This window comes from Lepidochelys kempii, chromosome 15, assembly GCF_965140265.1.
Source record: "Lepidochelys kempii isolate rLepKem1 chromosome 15, rLepKem1.hap2, whole genome shotgun sequence".
NCBI lineage: Eukaryota > Metazoa > Chordata > Testudines > Cheloniidae > Lepidochelys > Lepidochelys kempii.
Window position 1 is genome coordinate 26,242,946 of NC_133270.1, and position 25,666 is coordinate 26,268,611.

Genomic DNA, 25,666 nt, shown 5'->3' on the forward strand with positions numbered 1-25,666 from the left:
AATCCACATGGGGAGCTAAGCCAAAATGGAAAAAAAGGCACTCTTATTCAGGAATATATGATTGATATGAGTAGAAGCCAATCAAATCAAGGTAGTCCCAGAGTTTCAGATGAGGGCAGCTACAAACTGCTTCAGTTGTACACAAATTAGGTGCAGCACTCAGATTCCAAGCAAGCTGCTAATGCAGCCTTGACTTGACACACTCATTCACAAACTCTGGGACTAGCCTCCGGCCCTAGCTCTAACTCTTCCCAAGAGAGGGAACAGTCAAGTTCCACAATTTTGCCAGTTCCATCAGAAAATCAATGGTTGTATTCTTTCTTCCTAGACCCTCAGGCACTGGGATCAGAGAGAGAGGAACAATTGAGAAATCACATTACACCATGTGAACAACATATGTGACTGCATGTGTAGTTAGCTACCTCAAAGATCTAATGCTTTTCATTAAAAAAAAAAAAATCTGTCAAGTCCTATTGGCACAGCTTACTGCTGAATATGTAAATCCCTGGTTATTGGGTGCTGGTTTGATTTATAGGAACAGGATAATTTCAAGTGATCAACGCTTGCATGATTTATCTCCGTTTCATCATGACCTATTATGAAATTAGGGTATAAAATGAGGCATGTACAGTACAGCAGTCTCATCATAAGAAGATGGATAAAAAGAAAGTGAGAAGTCATTAAAGGGAAGGGTAAGGAAAAAGATGAAGACAAAAGGATGAGCCACATGACTTCAATAACTGGGAAAGAAAAACCTCCTGCCCAAGAATTTTTGGTATAAGCTGGGGATTTATCAGTTGGAAGTGACAGAAGAGGAGCAAGACCTCGATGTATTGGTTGATCGCAGGATGACTATGAGCCACCAGTGTGATGCGGCCAAGAAAAGGCTAATGCAGTCCTAGGATGCATCAGGAGAAGTATTTCCAGTGGAGATAGGGAAGTGTTAGTATCGGTATACAAGGCACTGGTGAGACCTCATCTGGAATACTGTGTGCAGTTCTGGTCTCCCATGTTTAAGAAAGATTCATTCAAACTGGAACAGGTGCAAAGAAAGGCTACCAAGATGATGAGAGGAATGTAAAACCTACCTTACGATATGAGACTCAAAGAATTAGACTTGTTTAGCCTAACCAAAAGAAGGCTGAGGGGAGATATGATTACTGTCTATAAATACATCAGAGGGATAAAAACCAGAGAAGGAGAAGAGTTATTTAAGTTAAGCACAAATGTGGACCCAAGAACAAATGGATAAAAACTGGCCATCAGCAAGTTTAGGCTTGAAATTAGACAAAGGTTTCTAACTATCAGAAGAGTGAAGTTCTGGAACAGCCTTCCAAGGGGAGCAGTGAAGGCAAAAAACCTAATTGGCTTCAAGACTGAGCCTGGTAAGTTTATGGAGGGGATGGTGTGATGAGACTGCCAACAATGGTATGTAGCCGAACTGCTAACAGCAAAAAGAAAAGGAGTACTTGTGGCACCTTAGAGACTAACCAATTTATTTGAGCATGAGCTTTCGTGAGCTACAGCTCACTTCATCAGATGTTTACCGTGGAAACTGCAGCAGACTTTATATACACACAGAAATCATGAAACAATACCTCCTCCCACCCCACTGTCCTGCTGGTAATAGCTTATCTAAAGTGATCAACAGGTGGGCCATTTCCAGCACAAATCCAGGTTTTCTCACCCTCCACCCCCCCACACAAATTCACTCTCCTGCTGGTGCTAGCCCATCCAAAGTGACAACTCTTTACATAATCAAGTCGGGCTATTTCCTGCATAGATCAAGGTTTTCTCACATCCCCCCCACCCCCATACACACACAAACTCACTCTCCTGCTGGTAATAGCTCATCTAAACTGACCATTCTCCAGGTTTAAATCCAAGTTAAACCAGAACATCTGGGGGGGGGGGGGGGGTAGGAAAAAACAAGAGGAAACAGGCTACCTTGCATAATGACTTAGCCACTCCCAGTCTCTATTTAAGCCTAAATTAATAGTATCCAATTTGCAAATGAATTCCAATTCAGCAGTTTCTCGCTGGAGTCTGGATTTGAAGTTTTTTTGTTTTAAGATAGCGACCTTCATGTCTGTGATTGCGTGACCAGAGAGATTGAAGTGTTCTCCGACTGGTTTATGAATGTTATAATTCTTGACATCTGATTTGTGTCCATTTATTCTTTTACGTAGAGACTGTCCAGTTTGACCAATGTACATGGCAGAGGGGCATTGCTGGCACATGATGGCATAGATCACATTGGTGGATGTGCAGGTGAACGAGCCTCTGATAGTGTGGCTGATGTTATTAGGCCCTGTGATGGTGTCCCCTGAATAGATATGTGGGCACAATTGGCAACGGGCTTTGTTGCAAGGATAAGTTCCTGGGTTAGTGGTTCTGTTGTGTGGTATGTGGTTGTTGGTGAGTATTTGCTTCAGGTTGCGGGGCTGTCTGTAGGCAAGGACTGGCCTGTCTCCCAAGACTTGTGAGAGTGTTGGGTCATCCTTTAGGATAGGTTGTAGATCCTTAATAATGCGTTGGAGGGGTTTTAGTTGGGGGCTGAAGGTGACGGCTAGTGGCGTTCTGTTATTTTCTTTCTTTGTTAGGCCTGTCCTGTAGTAGGTAACTTCTGGGAACTCTTCTGGCTCTATCAATCTGTTTCTTTACTTCTGCAGGTGGGTATTGTAGTTGTAAGAAAGCTTGACAGAGATCTTGTAGGTGTTTGTCTCTGTCTGAGGGGTTGGAGCAAATGCGGTTGTATCGCAGAGCTTGGCTGTAGACGATGGATCGTGTGGTGTGGTCAGGGTGAAAGCTGGAGGCATGCAGGTAGGAATAGCGGTCAGTAGGTTTACGGTATAGGGTGGTGTTTATGTGGCCATTGTTTATTAGCACTGTAGTGTCCAGGAAGTGGATCTCTTGTGTGGACTGGACCAGGCTGAGGTTGGTGGTGGGATGGAAATTGTTGAAATCATGGTGGAATTCCTCAAGGGCTTCTTTTCCATGGGTCCAGATGATGAAGATGTCATCAATATAGCGCAAGTAGAGTAGGGGCTTTAGGGGACGAGAGCTGAGGAAGCGTTGTTCTAAATCAGCCATAAAAATGTTGGCATACTGTGGGGCCATGCGGGTACCCATAGCAGTGCCGCTGATCTGAAGGTATACATTGTCCCCAAATGTGAAATAGTTATGGGTAAGGACAAAGTCACAAAGTTCAGCCACCAGGTTAGCCGTGACATTATCGGGGATAGTGTTCTTGACGGCTTGTAGTCCATCTTTGTGTGGAATGTTGGTGTAGAGGGCTTCTACATCCATAGTAGCCAGGATGGTGTTATCAGGAAGATCACCGATGGATTGAAGTTTCCTCAGGAAGTCAGTGGTGTCTCGAAGGTAGCTGGGAGTGCTGGTAGCGTAGGGCCTGAGGAGGGAGTCTACATAGCCAGACAATCCTGCTGTCAGGGTGCCAATGCCTGAGATGATGGGGCGCCCAGGATTTCCAGGTTTATGGATCTTGGGTAGTAGATAGAATATCCCAGGTCGGGGTTCCAGGGGTGTGTCTGTGCGGATTTGATCTTGTGCTTTTTCAGGAAGTTTCTTGAGCAAATGCTGTAGTTGCTTTTGGTAACTCTCAGTGGGATCATAGGGTAATGGCTTGTAGAAACTCGTGTTGGAGAGCTGCCGAGCAGCCTCTTGTTCATATTCCGACCTATTCATGATGACAACAGCACCTCCTTTGTCAGCCTTTTTGATTATGATGTCAGAGTTGTTTCTGAGGCTGTGGATGGCATTGCGTTCCGCATGGCTGAGGTTATGGGGCAAGTGATGCTGCTTTTCCACAATTTCAGCCCGTGCACGTCGGCGGAAGCACTCTATGTAGAAGTCCAGTCTGCTGTTTCGACCTTCAGGAGGAGTCCATCTAGAATCCCTCTTTCTGTAGTGTTGGCAGGGAGACCTCTGTGGATTAGTATGTTGTTCAGAGGTATTTTGGAAATATTCCTTGAGACGGAGACGTCGAAAATAGGATTCTAGGTCACCACAGAACTGTATCATGTTCGTGGGGGTGGAGGGGCAGAAGGAGAGGCCCCGAGATAGAACAGCTGCTTCTGCTGGGCTGAGAGTATAGTTGGATAGGTTAACAATATTGCTAGGTGGGGTGAGGGAACCATTGCTGTGGCCCCTTGTAGCATGTAGTAGTTTAGAAAGTTTAGTGTCTTTTTTCTTTTGTAGAGAAGCAAAGTGTGCGTTGTAAATGGCTTGTCTAGTTTTAGTAAAATCCAGCCACGAGGAAGTTTGTGTGGAAGGTTGGTTCTTTATGAGAGTATCCATTTTTGAGAGCTCATTCTTAATCTTTCCCTGTTTGCTGTAGAGGATCTTGATCAGGTGGTTCCGCAGTTTCTTTGAGAGCGTGAGGCACAAGCTGTCAGCATAGTCTGTGTGGTATGTAGATTAAGTATCTCCAACGGCCAATGATGGGTCACTAGATGGGGAGAGCTCTGAGTTATTACAGAGAATTCTTTCCCAGGTGTCTGGCTGGTGGGTCTTGCACAAAAGCACAGGCTCTAACTGATCTCTGTATTTGGGGTCATGAAGGAATTTTCCCCCAGATCACATTGCCAGAGACCCTTGGCGGGGGGGGGGGGGGAGGGGGCGGTTCCGTCTGTCCCATGAGGCACAGGTGACTTGCAGATTTAAACTAATGTAAATGGTGGATTCTCCGTAACCTGAAGTCTTTAAATCATTATTTGAGGACTTCAGTAACTCAGCCAAAGGTGATGGGTCTAGTACAGGAGTGGGTGGGCGAGGTTCCGTGGCCTGCAATGTGCAGGAGGTCAGACTAGATGACCATGATGGTCCCTTCTGACCTTAAAGTCTATGAGTACAGAATTTGAATGAATCTTTTCAATAAAACAAATACAGTAGTACCTCAGAGTTACAAACACCAGAGTTATGAATTGACTGGTCAACCACACACCTCATTTGGAACCAGAAGTATGAAATCAGGCAACAGCAGAGACAAAAAAAAAAAAAAAAGCAAACAGTACAGTACTGTATTAAACATAAACTACTAAAAAAATAAAGAGAAAGTTTTAAAAAAATAGTTGACAAGGTAAGAAAACTGTTTCTGTGCTTCTTTCATTTAAATTAAGATGATTAAAAGCAGCATTTTTCTTCTGCATAGTAAAATTTCAAAGCTGTATTAAGTCAATGTTCAGTTGTAAACTTTTGAAAAAGTTACGAACAACCTCCATTCCCGAGGTGTTTGTAACTCTGAGGTTCTACTGTAGTACATTTTCAAAAAGCTTTTACTGTCCAGTTTGCTTTCTGCATTTCACTCATATTGACTAATGAAAACAAAATTGTCACTTTCACTTGCCAGTTTTCATTCAGTAGCCCAATGGGGTTTTGTTGGAGTTACAAACATATAAAGGGGATTTTCAAAGCCAAGCTCAAACTGGCTTTTGTTTTGAGAGAAAGTGCCAATCCAGTTCTAGGTGAGTGGTTTGGGTTTTTTGGGGCTTTTTAAATTTTTGTATCAAAAAAAACCCTGGAACCATGATGATTATTCACATAAAATTAATATTAATCTTTTTAGTAATAACAAAATCTTCTCAAGTAACAGACTGCAGTATTCCTATGCTAGCACAAATTAGAACAAAGAGAGAGCCTGAATTTCACGTTTTCCTTTCTCCCCTTTGATAGCTATTGCATTTTTATAATGGACATCCCAGGGCCTCAGTTGAGTCTCCAGGCTCCTTTACATCTGCTGGTTGGATGCTTCTGACACAAACCACAATACACACCTTACCCTTCATACCCTTGCACATATGAAAGAAAAAAACTGACTGCATCTGGAGTCATGGAGATGTGGGGAGAATGTTTCCATAAAGTGAGGGGTGGAGGGGGATTTCAAATCTTAAGAGGGTATCTGCCATTACCGTTTAGAACCATGATGCACATAAATGAATATTCTGGGACTAAGCTGAAAATCTTCCCTCTAACTAGGCTAATCAAGTGTTTAAAAAGTGAAGATACTTCAGATTCATGGTGAATCATCTAATGACTATACCTTAATTTTTCTTTCTGGACCAACTATTATAACCTTCTGTTATTACAGGTACTCTTTTTAGAGGAGGAAGGATGGTTTTGCAGTCAAACCCTAGGGCAAGGAGGAAGAGTAACTGAGTTCTATTTCTGGCTCTGCCTGAAAATTTCAATCCATGAATTGCCCAGACAGCTGCAGCCCTCTGGGATAATGTAGATCATAAAGCCCACAATGAAGTGAGAGACAGATAGGGACAAAGGATTCTCGGTCAAGGGGATCTAGCTATGGGACAAAACTTCCAGAGGAGAACAGGCAAATGCAGAGTATCATCAATAGGAAATGCTGAAAAATATCTCCTTCACCATAGCAAGAAAGACACAACACTGACACACCCTCATCTATATATATACACACACACACACACACAGGAAAAAAGAGCTGTAACAAATAAATATCCCAAGCAGAGTTTTTACCCTAAAAAGAGAAAGAGCCAGAGACTCCTTGGTGTCCAGGAGGGACTTTGTTATTGCTAATGATTTTATGGAGAAGGTGCTAAGATACTACAGTGATAAGAGGCAGTATAAAATCCAAAGGTAGACGTTTCTGTCATCTGTCAATTTAACGTTTTAGAACCACAAAAAAGATCTGGGGGGGAAAAAGACCTAATCACTTCATCCCTCCATGTTTGTTAAAACTTTTTGAGGGGTTAGCTTGGTCAGCATTTGTGCTGGCAACTAGTGTGCGCTAATCCAAGTAAGGTTGGAATAACAGAAGAATGGTCACTCTGGCAACCAGTAGCACTTGTGACCGGCACCATTGCACTCTTTTGTTACTAATGTTTCTACTTGTGTAGAAGGCCAGTTCTCTATCTAATATTTGCCATCTGAATTTAATTATATAAACTTGCTGGAACTTCACATGAGTGTTTTAAAAGAAGTATTTCTCAAATATCTGTTCCTACTTTCCCTGTAAATCTACCTTGCAGACAGTTGGGAAGGTAATTTTGGTCAGACCCTGCATAACTCTCTTCTGCCATGCACATGTTTTGAATTACAGTTCGTTTCCTTAATCTTTGCAGTAACATGTATCTTGCTAAAATAAAAATACTGTTTGGTTAATGTCTGAACTGCTACATTGTCATCGCTGCTAACTTGAACAATATTAGAAGAGAGAACTGAACCAAGGTTTCCTTCAATCTAGCAAAGAGCTCTCGGCTATGGGAGAATGTGGAGGTCATGCAGTGTAAAAATCTTCCATGGCATCCCAATAAACAGTCTGTCAAAGTGTGTGCACTGTTTAATATTGCATTTCTATAGTATTTTCTATTTGAGGATCTTGGATCACTTCACAAGTGTAAACGAATGTATCCTGGAAGGATGAGAGAAGTACTATCACTGCAGATGGGCAAGCAGAAGCAGAGAGAAATTAAGGGCCTTGTTTTAGAGGTCTTGTGTGCCCACAATTTCAGTTGAAGTCAATGAGAGCTGCCAGAAACTGTGTATTCCTGAAAATGAGGCCCTAAATGGCTAGGCTTGCCTTTGGTTACTCAAGATGCTCTGTCTATGCTGGTTACACTACAGAGATTATACCAGCATAACCATGTTGCTGCAGCGATGCTGGCCTAACTGCTAACTCCATAGTACAGATGCAGCCTACACTAATAGAAGGGGTTTATCCATCAGTGTAGGAACATAACCTCCCCAAACAACAGTAGCTATGTTGATGGAAGCATTCATCTGTTGACACAGCTGCATCCACCCAGGGGGTTAGGTCAGCATAGCTACATCAGTCAGGCGGGTGGACTTTTCACACCCCTCACAGACATGCCTATGTCCATCTAAATTTTAAGTGTACCATAGGCCTAGGACTCCTGAAGAGCTAAACGATGCTGATCAAGTTCCCAGCTGCAGTGTGAGAAATAACAGAACTTCAAGTCAAAGCTACTGCAAAAGTGAGAGTAACCTCTCCAGCTGAGCAACACAGATTGGCTCAGGAGAGAATTTCATCTAGTCCACCTCAGACCGAAGAGTGGTGGGAGAGTGTATCAATGAACATACAAAAAGAAAAGGAGTACTTGTGGCACCTTAGAGACTAACCAATTTATTTGAGCATGAGCTTTCGTGAGCTACAGCTCACTTCATCGGATGCATACCGTGGAAACTGCAGCAGACTTTATATACACACAGAGAATATGAAACAATACCTCCTCCCACCCCACTGTCCTGCTGGTAATAGCTTATCTAAAGTGATCATCAGGTTGGGCCATTTCCAGCACAAATCCAGGTTTTCTCACTCTCCACCCCCCCACACAAATTCACTCTCCTGCTGGTGATAGCCCATCCAAAGTGACAACTCTTTACACAATGTGCATGATAATCAGGTTGGGCCATTTCCTGCACAAATCCAGGTTCTCTCACCCCCTCACCCCCCTCCCAAAAACCACACACACAAACTCAGTATCCTCAAGTGCTTTGTCAGAGATCCAGGAAGGAGCTTGCACCCAAGAATTGACAATAAATAAATAAATAAATAAATAATACTGGGTTTAGCCCTGAAAAGAGAATTGATACGCGAGATGTGACTGAGGTACTTCAGAACATGAAGAGTAGAGAGAAAACTGATCAGTCTCTCCTTAATTCATACTGCCAGATAGTATGAGAAGAAGAGGACTCTCCAGGATAATTTTATTGGGATCCAGGAAGGACCCCCCCAGCCTAAGAGGGGGGTCCACAGGACCTGGAAAACCAAATAATTACGGGGGGATAACTAATGAACAACAGGGACAGGAGTGTGGTCAAAGGGTCAAACGAAGGGAACCAGACGGGGACACCGAACAGAGAACCCCGGACAGCACTCACTGCTCCTCAAAGGCGTCAAGGGAGTCAGTGGATGCCACCCAGAGGAACTCTGCCCAGAGGTGTGAACAGACGGAGGATCGGAAATAGGCCCCACAGTCACAGGAGACTCCATCGGCCAACCTCCTCACCCTGGTTTTATAGATGGCCACTTTAGCCAGGGCCAGGAGGAGGCTGACCAGGAGGTCCCGTGACTTAGTGGGACCACAGACAGGGAGTGCATAGATAAGGAGGCGAGGGGAAAAGTGCAACCAAAATCTTAACAAAAGATTCGTGAGGAGCCGGAATAGGGGCTGCAGCCTGGCGCACTCCAGGTAGACGTGTGCCAGGGTTTCCCTCACGCCGCAAAAGCGGCAGGTGTCCGGGATTGGGATGAACAGCGCCAAGTACACGCCTGCGCTCACGGCCCCGTGAAGGAGCTGCCAACTGATACCCCGGGCGGGCCTCGGGACCAAGGTGGAATATAGGCCAGCCCACCAGGGCTCCAGGATAATGGTAGGTATATTTAAGCAAGAAACAGTTCACAAAGCCTATTGTCAGCATTTGACACTCCCTACAGCAGGTGGTCAATGATAAGGTGTATGTGTAGTTAGATATGCAAAGGCAGGGTCAGTTTTCATGCTTCAGGGAGTCTGCCGATTATAGCAGGTGTCACATAGCCCTTCTGCCCCACCCATAGAGAACAATGCATACCCAGTCATGTGCTTTAAGAGCAGAATACCTATCTGTCTGAAGCAATGATTTGATCTGCTAATCCTATGTCCCTTAACTCTTTCAAAGGGACAGAGAAAACTACTCAGAACGGACAACTACCACCATATAATTACATCAAGAGATATTATGTAGCTCATCAGAATTTTAAAACTCATTTTAAGTGAGCCTAAAAAAATGTGAGAAAGAGACAATACAATGACATGCCTCCCAGGACAGGCAAAACCCAGCAACATTAGTTATTGTTAGGTGGAGAAGTGACTTTAACTGTGGATTAAACATTAATTTTAATTACAAAATATGATTTAGTTGACAAAGACAAAGCACAGCCTGTATGCTGAAGTCAGTGTCTTAAATGACATTTCAATATCCAGACGGGTCAGAGGGGCAAAGACAAAACCATCCAGGTTACAAACTGTGCCCTATCTCCATTTCACTGGGAGTTTCAAGTTGCACACCACAGCAAGCACACACACACACAGAGAAAAAATGGAGCAATAGAAATAAGCAGGTGGGGTTTTCCTGCAGGTGCCTGAGAGCTTTTAAATACAGGCTGGTGGAGAAAGGTGATCAAGCTTATTTGCTGAAATCCCTTCTTAGCCAACTTTTTTTTTAAAAGGAATCCCCCAACTATATAGCTATCAAAGCTTCTTCCCACAAGCTTTCACCAATGACTTCTATCTTTAGAAGGATTTTACACTAGATTAAGCAATGATTTAAAAATAATCCACAAACTGCCTCCTAGGAAACTAACTTTGTGGTTTACACTGGCAAGCCGCAATGACAATTAATTGAGCCCCCATATGCTCTATAGCAGTGGTTCTTAACCTTTACTGTAGCCTGCACCCCTTTGGTTCTCAAAATATGTTCTCGCACCCCTTATCAAAAATTGTTGAAGTAGGTCAGTACTTTAAACCTAGATATATTTTTTGTTTGTATATTACAATAATCATTAAAAAATGTATAATGTTAATAAATACATAAGTTTGATGAAACAAAGTAGGTGTACTTACATGCCTGTGCTTAATTTGTGTTTTCAGTGATCTATCTTAAAAAAAAATCTGGCATGTCTTGCACGCCCAGAAAGGGCATTTCGCATCCCCAGAGGTTGTGTGCACCCCAGTTTAAGACCCACTGCTTTATAGGAATTGCCTTATTTAAGAGGGAGAGCAACACAAATGGCTAATGTCATTACTACAAAATTAAAGTCAATACTTTGGAGATTGATTTTATAAATATGGTGTATTATTTCACACAGGCTTTAAATAATACATTTGATGGCACAGTCATCCAACATTCTTTGTGGCCTATGTGTGAAATGGGTCTGGTCAAGTTGCTTTGGGACTTCACTTTTTAATTTTGTGACATTAAGGTTGAACATTCAAACACACCAATGTTGACTTAATGCAGATCAACAGATTATTAGAATATACCCACACCAAACATTATATTAAAACACACAAGAGTGAGGAAAATGCAGACTGTCTCTTAATTCATATGGCTGGCAGCCTGGAAAATGTCCGTTTTTGAAAGGTTGTTTGTAGTGTTGTTGTAGCTGTGTTAGTACCAGGGTATGAGAGAGAGAAGGTGAGTGAGGCAATATCTTTTATTGGACCACTGTTGGTAGAAAGAACAAGCTCTGTGAACCTCAAAAGCTTGTCCTCTACACTAACAAAAGATGATCCAATAAAAGATATTACTTCACTTCCCAGTCTCTCTCAGTTTTCAAAAGGTTAATTTCAATCATCCACTGGGGGACACCACTACAGTGTTAGCCAGATTAACACATCAGTGAGCCAAATTCCTCCCGGATGTGACTCCACTGAACTGGATTTATATGAGGAAGAATCTGGCCCATTGAGTTTTGCAAAGTGAATAATTCTGAGACTAGGAGTGCTGCCCTAGTTACTATTTTTGGAAAGTGATTCACAAGTGAGGCTGCTCTCTCTTTTTTAATACCATCCTGGGCTTTGAGAGTGGAGGTCAGTCCTGTGTTACAAGGGGGTGCTTATTAAGAGCACTGTTTGGGGAACACATGGAAGGGAAATAAATTGAAGAATTGTAAAACAAAGAAAATTATAAGCTTAACCTTAAAGAGAGTATTACAACATGTTGATTTTAGAAGCTTCTCTCTCTGGACAAATCACTCCAAACTCGACCAAAAAATAGACTCTAAAGGGAAAAATAATAAAAGAGATCACAGAGGGACTTCATCAACAGCTTCATCTGAGGAATGCAGGTAACAATCTGTGACACTGACTAGACGAAAAATGGGAAGCAACTATTTAAGCTCAGCTAGGATGATCCTAGAGAAGATATGGAGAAGACAACTATAGTACTATAGCATAAGGAGAGAACCGTTTTCAAAAGAGCATAGTCAAAATCCCCGATCCAAATACCCATAAACTTTGTGACTGGCTCTTTTTCTCAGTTTTGAAGCAAACCTATCTTCACTGAAGTTACTTCAATATCCTGTATGCATGGGGATCTTATTGTAATATTGGACAGTAGAACGCTTCAGAAGCGGCAAACCCTGCAAGCCTTATTTCCTAAGGACCCTTCTGTGGAAGCAGGGCTTAAACAGGGTGTAGTTTTCAGGACCTTGTGGAAGATGTAGGGGCCCCTGCTTAGATTTTCTCCAGGGGCCCCAATATAACTTCAGTTCGGCCCTGGAAGGGTTAAGGAGACTGCTCCTTTATATACCACTAGTGGCCCTACCTGGTTCATGTCCTGAACACAGCTACAAAATGAAGCAACAACTCTTAGTTAGTTAGTTGTGATCCTCCTCCTGTGTTAGGGTGAAGGCCATCTGTCTGGAACCAGTTCCACAGTCTATTCCATTGTCTATGTCTTTATGTAACACCATCAGATTAGGCCCAAAACTTGGGATTTTGTAAAACCCTTTGGTTGTATTTTTTTTAAATGACAAGAAACAATGGAACAGGGTCCATTAAATTACCTTTTTTAATTCACACTTTCATTTGAATTTAAATATCCTCCCAAAATGTTTGCAAAGTGAACATTGCAGAATTGTGCTACTGCAGGATAACAAGAAAGCAGAACCCAGAGAGTAGCATATATCCATTTCATACTTTGGAACACAAACAGCATTGACGTGAACAAGAAGAGGAGAAATGTTACCAGGAATGGAAATATTTCACATTCATATTTTTACACCCCAAGGGCAAAAGCCTTCTGCAAGTCAGCCTAGAAAATCTTGACTCAGCTCTCCCGTTCTCCTTTATATACGGCTCCCCCACTGACAGGACAAAACCTACATATGCAGGGAGAATAGCCAGTCTCAATCAAAACTTGCATAAGGATTTGCGGGCAGACTTTTTCCCTCCCTGCATGACCTAAATTGAATTTTAGGTCCCACTCCTTGTGGCACAGTTCCTCCAAAGAAAACCTCCCCAATCCACCCTCCCAGTTCCCAATTCCAAACCTCCACTGACACAACCTGAGCATCCGCTCAATGGAAAAAGTAACATTAGACTTGTATTAAGGATAAATGAGAAAAAGGGTTTTGCACAGTAAAGGTCCTTTTCTATACTGCTTGGTCATGTGACTTCATCCCAGTTCATATCTGTACTGTTTATTTCACCTTCCTGAGTGTGGGACTGTACATTTATAAACTATGTTTCCCTAGTTCTGCCCAGACCCCACTGCTCAAATCTCTCCAAGTCACTTTAGAGTTTGGTGTGAATTCAACCATGACACAATTTGCAGACAAGACCAAAACCAGAGGAGCAGCAAACACACAAGAGGACTGAACCAAAATGTTTTAGGAAGCAGTTATCCAGAGTACAGGGAAGGGCTTATTTTTTTGGACTATAGCAATCCTAGAAGTCCCAGATTGGACTACTATTAGCACAAAGTAGAAACAGATCTGCACAGCCCAGCTCAAGATATACTGTGCTAGTACCCAAGAACCAGAAAGTTAAAATACTGTTTTCTCGTAACTGTCTCTGCACTTTCTTCCATGCTGCCTAAGGCATGGAATGTCCTTCCCTGACGTGACTTGCAGAGCCATTACCTTGTCCTTCAAATCTCACCACAAGACCTACTTCTGCAGAGCCACCAATTAGTGAACAAGGATGAGGAGCAGATAGAGATGCTGATACTTACTTTAGCAATTTAATTTATATATCTAAAATGTGTATATATCCTTCTTACAACCCTCTTCCTCACCCTTTTATTATTGCATATCTTCTCACAGTGTAATAATTTGGGGCAGGGTCTTTGTCTTCCTTCACATTTGTAAATCAACTAGAGCAAGTGTTTCTGATCTTAAGTAGGGCTGCTGGGGACCACTGCAATACAAATATTTAATAACAGAATGACTAGTTGAGAGAGACACAATTGAGCTCTTGACAGGTTGTGGCCATTAAATATAAACTGAAAGTTACTGTCATGGGGGTGGGGGGTTAACCCTTTTTGCGCTGACCACATTCAACTTGCGTAAACAAAATCTGCCTGCCTAAATTAATTAAGGGGTGTCCTATGCCCTCTTTCTCCTCTGCATAGGAGAGGCTATGATCAGGCTCACAGACAGGTCATATATTAAGCACACACACACTGCACATGGATGAAAGAGTCTAATGGTTACAATAGTAACCAAAAGTCAGAACTCCTGGGGTCTGTTCCTTACACTGCTTTGGACTTGCTGCATAAACCTCTCTGCAAATCAGTTCACCTCTCTGCCTCAGTTTGCTCCTCTGTAAAACCAAGATAATACTATTTACCATGCCCCATTGTAAAGCATGGCATCACACAGAGTCCGTGAAGCATACTCGCCACTATTACAGTAGTGCACAATATGCTCCAATGCCAAACTTAGGGCAATCTTGCTTGGGCCTTTGCTCTATGAACTACTATTAATTTCACGGGCAGTATTCACCCTTCAGGCCCAATTTTTCTCCCACTTAAGCAAATGACAGTTTAGCCACGCACTGCACTGCAGGTAAGATCAGACCCTTAATGTCTTCATTAGTTATGATATAAAGACTTTCTTTACAGCAGACATGACTGAGTGCAGTCTGTCTTACTAATCAAAGACAAAATGGAAGACTTAACCTGCACTTGCTGGGGCCACAGACTTCCATTTAAAAGGCCCTTTCCATTCAGAATGTCAAGGATCTTATGTTAGTTTCTCCCTTTATCTGTGTCAGTAAAACACAATTATAAACTCACAGCTGAGGCACAAGCCATTACTCATATTTCTTTAAATGCTCAATTTGGAACTGAGATTTTTGGCTCAAATTCTATTTCTTGGCATTTCAAATGCCAAATCAGAAGCAAAATCTAGGTACAGTCATGTCTGTCTGTTCATCTGCTCCCAAGAAAAAAAGTAAAGGAATGTGAACATAGGCATTTGGTTTTCCTTTAACCCTCTGTTCTGAGATCAAAAGCTGCAGCCAAGACTGCAAGAGTTAATAGAATCACAGAAATCACAGATGGAAGAGATCTATTAGGTCCATCTAGTCCATCATCCCCTGGGACCCAGGCAGGATTGTTGTCAACAATACAGTTTCTAGTGCTTTGCCATGTCTAGTTTTTAATGTTGCATCTAGATGCATGGATTTAATTCAAGAGGGCATTAGACCCTTTTATAGGTTTCTGAATGGTTCCTTGGTGAGCAAAGACAAAAGCAACAAAGTTTTTCAACACACTTCATGAAGAGAACACAATAACTAAATGAAAATAAAACAACATTTTTTACCTCTTTAAACAGTAAGTTTGAAGAGAATTAGGTAGACGCTAACACTCTTCTTGAAACTGTAAAGCACTTTATGACAAATGGCAATGACATTCTGCCCTTCAGATCTAGCATTCAGATCCGCATTACAGAATGAAGTTATAAGGCCCTATTAGTTATTAAACTATAGCTGAGTTTTTCCTCTTTTAAGTATTGTCTGAAGTTCCTAAGTAGGCCAATTGTTTTTCTCCCTCTCTCCATTTATACTCTTGGCTCACAGCCACTTCACAGATCAGACAAATTCCAATCACTGAAATTAATCCACTGCCTTCAGGTTTAAAGAGTATCTGAGATGTCATTCATTTGGAGTTAGTAGTCAAATATGTTTAGTTAGAACGATTATTATAATTCTCTAATTTAAAGTGGTCATTCTTTGAAAATAAAATTGTAATATTTATATATACACAGACACACACACACACACAGTCTCTAGAAAAATGTTAAAACTGTCAAATTGGGTACAATAATTACATTTTGTTATAACACTTTTCTGAAGCCCAAAAACAATAATAATATTTCCACAGTATTTTAAGATTCCACTGAACACAGTTGTTTTAAAATAAATAAATAATGAAATGCAAATATTGCAAACATTATGTACCAGAAGTGACACTGGCTATACACAAGAGTGACACCAGCTTCACTGTCATTCAGAAGGGAGAAATGCAAAGAATAAACAAGAAGCAAAAAGAGTGACAAGTCAACTGGATTTTTAAAATTCTCTTTTAATACTTTAGGCTGGGATTCTAAAAAGGGATTTAAAGGGGTTAGACACCAAACCCATTAATTTCACTGGGATTGAGGCACTTAACTCTTCTAGGTCCCTTTGGAAATCCCAACCATAGGAGTTATTAGTAAGGAAGGTAAAGAAGTTTCTTTATAACATAAGATTTTTAAATCAACAGGAAGACATGATTTTCAAAGGCATTTAAGTCACTTAGGAACCAAAATCCAATTAACACTCAATGTGATTTATTTTAGGTGCTCTGAAAAACGTTACCCAGTGTCTTTACAAAATATTCTTTTGACAAAGATATAAGTAATTTTTCTCATCCTTTTATCCTGAAGGCTCCCCCGAGCATTTCACAAGTTTTGTACACACAGTATTACTGAAATGCAAACACCTCTAAATTCACAAGGGTGGGGGATTTTTGCCAAAGACATAGGGACACACCAACTCTAAGAAGAAGTTCCATGGGTCTTTAATTCTCACACAGATCAGACATGAACTCAGTTTTTTAAGATCTCATGTGAAAATATACCATACACACTAAGCCAAAAATCTTGGATAAATGAGTTGAAACGGTATTTCGTATAAATCTCACTCAACTACAGCTTAGAAAAGGGGTTTTCAAACTGGGGGTCGTGACCCCTCAGGGGGTTAAAAAGTTGTTACGTGGGGAGTCACGAACTGTCAGCCTCCACTCCCAAGCCCCACTACACCTGCAGCATTTATAAATGTTAAATATAAAAAAAGCGTTTTTAATTTATAAGGAAAGTCGCACTCAGAGGCTTGCTTTGTGAGAGGGGTCATCAATACAGAAGTTTGAAAACCACAAGCTTAGAACTTTGAGGTTATTCATACATATTTTAGAAATTAGCCACAGCCCATGGAGTTGCACCTGTTTCCACCAGGCCTAAATGTGGACCTGCGTGCATTGTAAGGCACTCAGATATTACTGTGATGGATGTTGAATGTCATAAAAACTTGAATTGACAGATATGAGCTGCAGACCTGCAGATTCCACAAACATTTTTAGATGGAATTTTTTAAAATCAAGTTTTCACCTGTGATACCAAAGAATCAAACAATGGGAGACAATGTTATTGACCAAATTATAGGTTAGGCTTGGGATCTGTAGAAGGAGCTTATCCAAATATAACAGGATTACTACATAATATTCCACATTTGACATGGTGTGTATACAGAGACCACTCCACCCAACTGTGAGAAATTTCATGTTTCTCACACCAGAAATTTCATGCTTCTCACACCAGTTATTCTCAAATAAATTCTTTATTCCCATTCCATTAATTTACAAAATGGAATATTATTTGTAAACATCCTCCTGCTTTGCTGTTCATTCTCACGCTAATGTTCCTGGCCAATATAAACAGGAATCTCTGCCCGCTAACATTTCCAGAGACATCAATCGTGGGGAAGAGACAACTCTCCCACTTACATTGTTTTTTCTACGTAACAGTCTGTTATGCAACACGACACTTCTCCCAGAACTTCTATACATAACCAGTTCAGTGACTTCACCAGTTTCAGACAGATGGCAGATCAGAAGCTCTGGTGTAAATCTACACAGCCTTATTCTGGGGTTCAACCAACTAGCATTAACAGAAGTCACCTGCTTTAAGCCTCTGACACACAAAAGAAGAGATTCAACTATGTACAACCTCAGAAGTGTGGATTTTCTCAGCAGCTAAAATATTATTTATTTGTATTTTTGTAGCACCTAGAAGCCCAGTCACGGACCAATACCATGTCATATTAGGCACTGTACAAACAGAACAAAAAGACAGTCTCTGCCCCTAAAGAATTTACAGTCTAAGTAACATGAGATTAAGAAGAGCTCCTCATTCTCTTACATGATTTCATCTTTCCTATTTTATTCTAACAATGCATAGACCATAGATGTGCTCTAATAAAGCCATCAAAATAATATTTTTGACCACCCATAACTATTTTACATTTGGGGACAATGTATACCTTCAGATCAGCGGCACTGCTATGGGTACCCGCATGGCCCCACAGTATGCCAACATTTTATGGCTGACTTAGAACAACGCTTCCTCAGCTCTCATCCCCTACCGCCCCTACTCTACTTGCGCTATATTGATGACATCTTCATCATCTGGACCCATGGAAAAGAAGCCTTTGAGGAATTCCACCATGATTTCAACAATTTCCATCCCACCATCAACCTCAGCCTAGTCCAGTCCACACAAGAGATCCACTTCCTGGACACTACAGTGCTAATAAACAATGGTCACATAAACACCACCCTATACCGGAAACCTACTGACCGCTATTCCTACCTACATGCCTCCAGCTTTCACCCTGACCACACCACACGATCCATCGTCTACAGCCAAGCTCTGCGATACAACCGCATTTGCTCCAACCCCTCAGACAGAGACAAACACCTACAACAGCTCTATCAAGCATTCTTACAACTACAATACCCACCTGCGGAAGTGAAGAAACAGATTGATAGAGCCAGAAGAGTTCCCAGAAGTCTCCTACTACAGGACAGGCCTAACAAAGAAAATAAGAGAACGCCACTAGCCGTCACCTTCAGCCCCCAACTAAAACCCCTCCAACACATTATTAAGGATCTACAACCTATCCTGAAGGATGACCCAACACTCTCACAAATCTTGGGAGACAGGCCAGTCCTTGCCTACAGACAGCCCCCCAACCTGAAGCAAATACTCACCAGCAACCACATACCACACAACAGAACCACTAATCCAGGAACCTATCCTTGCAACGAAGCCCGTTGCCAACTGTGTCCACATATCTATTCAGGGGACACCATCACAGGGCCTAATAACATCAGTCACACTATCAGAGGCTCGTTCACCTGCACATCCACCTATGTGATATATGCCATCATGTGCCAGCAATGCCCCTCTGCCATGTACATTGGTCAAACTGGACAGTCTCTACGTAAAAGAATAAATGGACACAAATCAGATGTCAAGAACTATAACATTCATAAACCAGTCGGAGAACACTTCAATCTCTCTGGTCACGCAATTACAGACATGAAAGTTGTGATATTACAACAAAAAAACTTCAAATCCAGACTCCAGCGAGAAACTGTTGAATTGGAATTCATTTGCAAATTTGATGCAATTAACTTAGGCTTGAATAGAGACTGGGAGTGGCTAAATCATTATGCAACGTAACCTATTTCCCCTTTCAGAGTAACAGCCCTATTAGTCTGTATTCGCAAAAAGAAAAGGAGGACTTGTGGCACCTAAGAGACTAACTAATTTATTTGAGCATAAGCTTTCGTGAGCTGAGCTGTAGCTCACGAAAGCTCATGCTCAAATAAATTGGTTAGTCTCTAAGGTGCCACAAGTCCTCCTTTTCTATTTCCCCTTGTTTTTTCCTATCCTCCCCACCCCCAGACATTCTTGTTAAACCCTGGATTTATGCTGGAAATGGCCCACCTTGATTATCATACACATTGTAAGGAGAGTGATCACTTTAGATAAGCTATTAGCAGCAGGAGAGTGGGGTGGGAGGAGGTATTTTTTCATGCTTTGTGTGTATATAAAAAGATCTTCTACACTTTCCACGGCACGCATCCAATGGAGTGAGCTGTAGCTCACGGAAGCTCATGCTCAAATAAATTGGTTAGTCTCTAAGGTGCCACAAGCTCAACAAGTGAAACTGTTGCTTTCCAAGATAGAAATGTATTTGCAGTTAATTACTGGTGCCATTTGGCTGGGAGGACAGGTATCTGATACCTGTTAGTGTAAAGCATTCACCTTACTTACAAGAGGCCATTTATACAGCATATGGTTCACAGCTTGGTCTGCACAATTGCTAATAAGGTTTTTCTCCTTTTTCATTTATGAACTGCTTCTCCATGCCTCCTCCCAGATTCTGTGAGTTATCACATGTGTCTACAAACATATCTGGGCACTTACACCAAGCTAATATTTAAAAGCAACACTGAACTATATAGTTAGTTCAGTAAATTCAAAATAACTTACCCACTAATAGCTTCACATCTCTGACAGTGAAATCCCGGTCAGGCATTCTATAATTAGCAAAAAAAAAAAAAAAAAAGCAATGTTAAATGCTATCAAAGTGTGACCACATTTTCTTTACGAGGATAAAATAGAAATAAGATTATGGTATTTGTGCATATTGCAATACACAAGGTTATTACTAGCAGGGATCGAGCATGGTTTCTCTGAGCAGTGTGGCCAGATTTTTTTGTTGTTGTTTTTGACAGGGGAAGACAGGGAGTGGTATCACGACACATTATTGGCTTTTTGAGGTTAGTTTGATTAGCACTAGTACCAAAAAACTGTCTCTGCTCACAAGTGGGGAGCCTGTGCTAGAATCCTGCTAGCAGCAATTACATGTGGTCAGGTCTTTTGACAAAACACAATAATATTCTACACTTCTATTGCACCTTCCAGTTGACCATCTCAAGCACTTTGCAAACAATTAACCCTCACAATATCCCCATGAGGTAAGTGTTATCTTTTTGTTCCTGTGATTTGCATTCTCTCTGCAAGGGCCCCACAGCTGTGGAATTCACTATCTTCCTTGTCTGAAACAGACCTAATCTGATAACCTTCAGGGTTCACTTGCAAGGCTCAGATTTTTACCCAACCACTTGAGAATGGGGAAGAGGAGAACTATTTGAGGACAAAGGGGATTTGAGGTGACTATTTTAAACTGGTGCACTTGACCCCATAACATAGAAATACTGTAGATATAAGGTTTCAGAGTAGCAGCCGTGTTAGTCTGTATTCGCAAAAAGAAAAGGAGTACTTGTGGCACCTTAGAGACTAAATAAATTGGTTAGTCTCTAAGGAGCCACAAGTACTCCTTTTCTTTTTGTAGATATAAGGCACCTAGTGCATATGGATAGGTGCCCTTTTTAGCATTTGTATAGATCATCATACACAAACAAATAAAATAAAAGACAGGCCTGACTAAGGCAAGTGGGCAAACCCAATCTGCTGAGAACTCCTACTGCCCTAGCACCAGTTAGTGGTACTTATAGAAACAAACAAGGTGGAGGAATACCTTTCTTCCCTTCAAAATGAAACCACATGCTCAGTACTTTGGAGAGGACACCTAGAGTTGGTTTGTTATTCTCTACAACCCCTGACCATGTCTTGTGCCAGAGTGAAAATTCCACAGTGCTGAATGCAAACTGAGTGGTCAATTTTCAGAGTAACAGCCGTGTTAGTCTGTATTCGCAAAAAGAAAAGGAGTACTTGTGGCACCTTAGAGACTAACCAATTTATTTGAGCATGAGCTTTCGTGAGCTACAGCTCACTTCATCGGATGCATACCGTGGAAACTGCAAAAGCATGAGCTTTCGTGAGCTACAGCTCACTTCATCGGATGCATACCGTGGAAACTGCACGGTATGCATCCGATGAAGTGAGCTGTAGCTCACGAAAGCTCATGCTCAAATAAATTGGTTAGTCTCTAAGGTGCCACAAGTACGCCTTTTCTTTGAGTGGTCAATGTTGTGGAGCCCACTTCGTGCTAGGTTTACAGCTAGGAAGTCCAGCTTTAATTTACACCATCTCCACTGGCTGCTTATACCTCCCTCTGTAAGCTTTGATATGCTGCCACAGAAACAAAAATCCCTGCTGCTCCAAATGTACCCTTTTCCCTCCTATTCCACCCACCACAGATGCTATGCTCAGCCCTTGCACAATTACAACTGATTTACCCTGCAGTATGGTACAAATTGCAGCTCCACAGACTTCCAGTACCGTCTGTGTCCTCAGTAAATACCATCCATTTGTCAAGTCTGATTACAAATCCAGAATGTCAGCAGTGGGGTTGGGTGAAGGGAGAGAACAGCTACTTTTTCTTTGCAATATCATTTTCATTTATACTGCAGCTTGTAAAAAAGGATCTCAAAGTGCTTCAAAAGCACTGAGGCCACATCTACACTAGAGACCTTATAGCAGCACAGCTGTACTGCTGCAGCGGCACAGCTATAAGGGCTCACATGTAGCCACTCTATGGCAACAGAAGAGAGCTCTCCCATTGGCATAACTAAACCACCTGCAATGAGCGGCGGTAACTATGTTGGTGGGAGAGCATCTCTCACCGACATAGGGCTATCCACACCAGCGCTTCTGTCGGCACAACTTTTGTCACTCGGGCGCATGAAAAAAAACCACACCCCTGAGCAACATAAGTTTTGCCGGCATAAGTGTTTGTGTGCATAGCTACCGCTGCTCACTGAGCCGGTTTTGTTATGTCGACGTGAGAGCTCTCTCCTGTCGGCATAGCGCAGCTACATGAGCGCTCTTACGTCGGCACAGCTGTAGACATGGCCCAGGTTAACAAAACTCACACAACTATATGAGTTTGGTAAAGGATATATAGGGATCACTTTTCCGAACACCAAAATGAAGCCACTCCTGGGATAGAACACAGTTGTACAGAAAGAAACACTATACAACAGTTTAGAGCAGAGAGAGAAGACTAACGTATCCAGCTGAAACTGCAGGAGAAATCAGGGAGGCAGAATGTAATTACCTGACTTTGAATTTGGCCTAACATTAGGGTTAACACGCCAACATAAAATACAATCCTTGGGATCTGTACTGACCGTAAGCGTTCAGTTTTCTGTTTCATACAAAATATGTCACCTCCAACAAAACAGTACCTGAATGATATGATGTGTATTGATACATACAGATGCACAGAGTAGAGTGCCAACTATCAGTCACTAATATGTCTTCCTGAAGCACCTTCAGGGGTTCTCACAACAAATTTTTTGGTGGCCTCAGAGTGTGACCACTCAGACGATTTTTCCTAAAATACTTAATTAATTTTAGGAAAAACAAATAAATATGCAAATATACATGTCCAAACCATTGTAATTTATTTAAGTAGGGTTTTGCAGACTCAATAATAAAAATAATGTACAGTTGTCTCTATTCTTTACTGGACCTAAACAGAATAGAAACACAAATAATATGCTTTGCATGTTTTGGTTTTTTGGTTGTTGTTTTTTTCAGACTTGCCAGCTAGTAAGCCTGCTACTGTGAAAACAGATAGTCGTACATTTGTTAATATCACTTTTCACAGCAGATTTACTCAGCCTCAGCGAGCTGGAAGACAAAATTAAGCCCTGGATGGGGAGCTGGATGGGGGGCTGGGTGGAGGGCTAGAGGAGGCAGTGGGAGTCAGGGCAATGGTGCAGGGGTGAGCCTGGGGCTGGAGCCTGGGGTCCCACTGCATAGCTGGGGTCTGGAGGAGGCAGTGGGGCCAGCGGCAACATGGGAGGGCGATCCCAGGGCCAAAGCCCGAAGCCTGGCGGCTGGGGAAAGGAACCCACTGCTGCACAGCTAGAGCCTGCCGCCCACCACCCCAGGGCTGAAGGCCAAGCCCCACGGCCCCTTGGAAGCTGGAGAACACATACTGGTTCCCTGCTCCTACAGTGTTTGGGGCTCCAGAATGGGGTAAGGGCCACTGCTTCCCCCCTACCCCTATTGTCACCCAGGAGGCTTTGGCCGCAAGAAAAAACCGTGGTGGCCGCATTCGAGAAACGCTGTAGGTGTTCCTTAGAAAGGTCTCCAATTCATGTACTGACCTGCGCCAAGGCTGGTTAGCTTGTGAGTTCTGATTAATTGCAGCACAATGTGGTATGACTGCCAGATGGTTAAAAGAGACAATATGTCTTTTCAGACGCACCATCTCTCCAACTTACAATCATCTTACAACTGCCAATGATCATGGGAGTGTCTAATTGTTCCAAATATCTCCCTAAGGAAGACAACGGCTGCTAAAAGATCGGTTTCAGAGTAACAGCCGTGTTAGTCTGTATTCGCAAAAAGAAAAGGAGTACTTGTGGCACCTTAGAGACTAACCAATTTATTTGAGCATGAGCTTTCATGAGCTACAGCTCCGATGCATCCGATGAAGTGAGCTGTAGCTCACGAAAGCTCATGCTCAAATAAATTGGTTAGTCTCTAAGGTGCCACAAGTACTCCTTTTCTTTTTGCTAAAAGATCATGACTTGTATTTCCTGCTTCTGACCACTAGAAATAATAGCTCATCATGGTTGGAAATATGAGGTGGAAAAACACCAAGGTAATTTTTTAACTTTACTTTCATTCTTAATAATCTCCTCATCAATTACCACACTTCCTGCTCTTCAAGAGGACAACCATACATGGCAACAGAACTGTTCAAATACACTTTGTAGATCTGCCAGCCACAGACATGCAAGCTGTTTAACAGCAAACAGAATTGGAAGTACATAGCAACAACTATTTCTAAATGTTACATAGATCTAAAACTATTGTATACAGTGTGTGTCATATTAACACATTATACACACACACAAATATATCTTTTCATCTCAAAGTGTTTGGCATACTGCAAATAGGGATCATTTCATCTACCAAACTACTAAAAAGCAGCCTCCTCTAGGGCAAGGTACAGCAATGCTACCCAAGAGTTTGGGACAGGAAGTAAACAACACTGTATCTTTTGACACTGCAGGGAGAATGTAGGTCAACAAATGTGTTTATCTAAATGTGGATTGGGTGACGACACTGGGGCTAAAATCTTGACTCTAATCTTGTAAAAAATATTTTGGGAATTACAGACAGAGCTGGCAACACCAACTATTATTAATGTTGCCCAACACTTCCTATTATAAGATGCTGTTTTCACTTGGTTATAACTTTGCTGAACTTTTAAGTATTTTGGTTGAAATTTTCCATGCTGGGTGTCTGCCTCAGGCTGAATTTTTCTGGATAACTTAAGCCCAAATGGTTAAGCCACTTCTGAGAACGAGGCTAGAGAAAAATATGGTTATTTTATTTATGTTAAAAAAATCCTGGTGATTTTTTTTTTTAAAAAGGTCTTGTGCCCCCATGCTTTGGAGCAGGGACTTGAAATCTGGCCTTTGTGTCAGAAGTGTCTTTTTCTGCTGCTGTGAAAATCTCCCCAAATTTGGCCAAGTTACAAGACTTTGAAAAACAATCACAGTTTGGTACATGCTCAGCAGAGACTTCCTAGGTTTCAGCAGCTAAATTCCCCAAACATTCCATCCATAATGGTCATGATCCAAAACAGGGCTGAGCAGGAGTTACCCTGCAATTGCAGCTCTGGGCTGCTGTGAATCCAGGCACCTGACCTGAGAGCCAGGAGCCTCTCTCTCCTGTGCTCTCAATGCTCCACCTCTGGGCCCAGAAAGTAGAAAAGGAAGCTTCCTGAATTGAATGCAGAAGGAACAAGAGATGCGTCTGCAGAGGAAATAGTTTGGAAAAAGGAATCTGGGGGACAGAGAGGGATGGAAACTGGGACCAGAAGTGAGAAAGAAGGAGACCAGGAATTCGGGTAAAAGGGAAGACTATAATTGGATGGGCAAGGAGACTGGTACTAGGAAATGGAGGAGTAAGGGACCAGGGTCCAGGCAGCCAGTGAGTAAGGGCAGAGATGGAGATCAGACTGAGAAGCTGAGGGGGGAGACTTGGACTGGCTGGGCAAGAGGACTGACCACAAGTGAAGCAGAAGAAAGAAGGGGGGGAAAGACACATCTGACAAGCAGCGGG

The 25,666-nt window shown here is 42.1% G+C and overlaps 1 protein-coding gene across 2 annotated transcripts in view; it reads right to left on the minus strand.

Moving 5' to 3' along the window:
• KDM2B (lysine demethylase 2B) overlaps positions 1-25,666 on the minus strand; it is a 176,010-nt gene that overhangs the window by 142,626 nt on the left and 7,718 nt on the right. For both annotated transcript variants that reach the window (XM_073313300.1, XM_073313301.1), the window contains one exon: positions 20,102-20,148. In XM_073313300.1, coding sequence (XP_073169401.1) covers positions 20,102-20,148 — 47 coding nt within the window. The remainder of the gene's footprint in view (positions 1-20,101; positions 20,149-25,666) is intronic.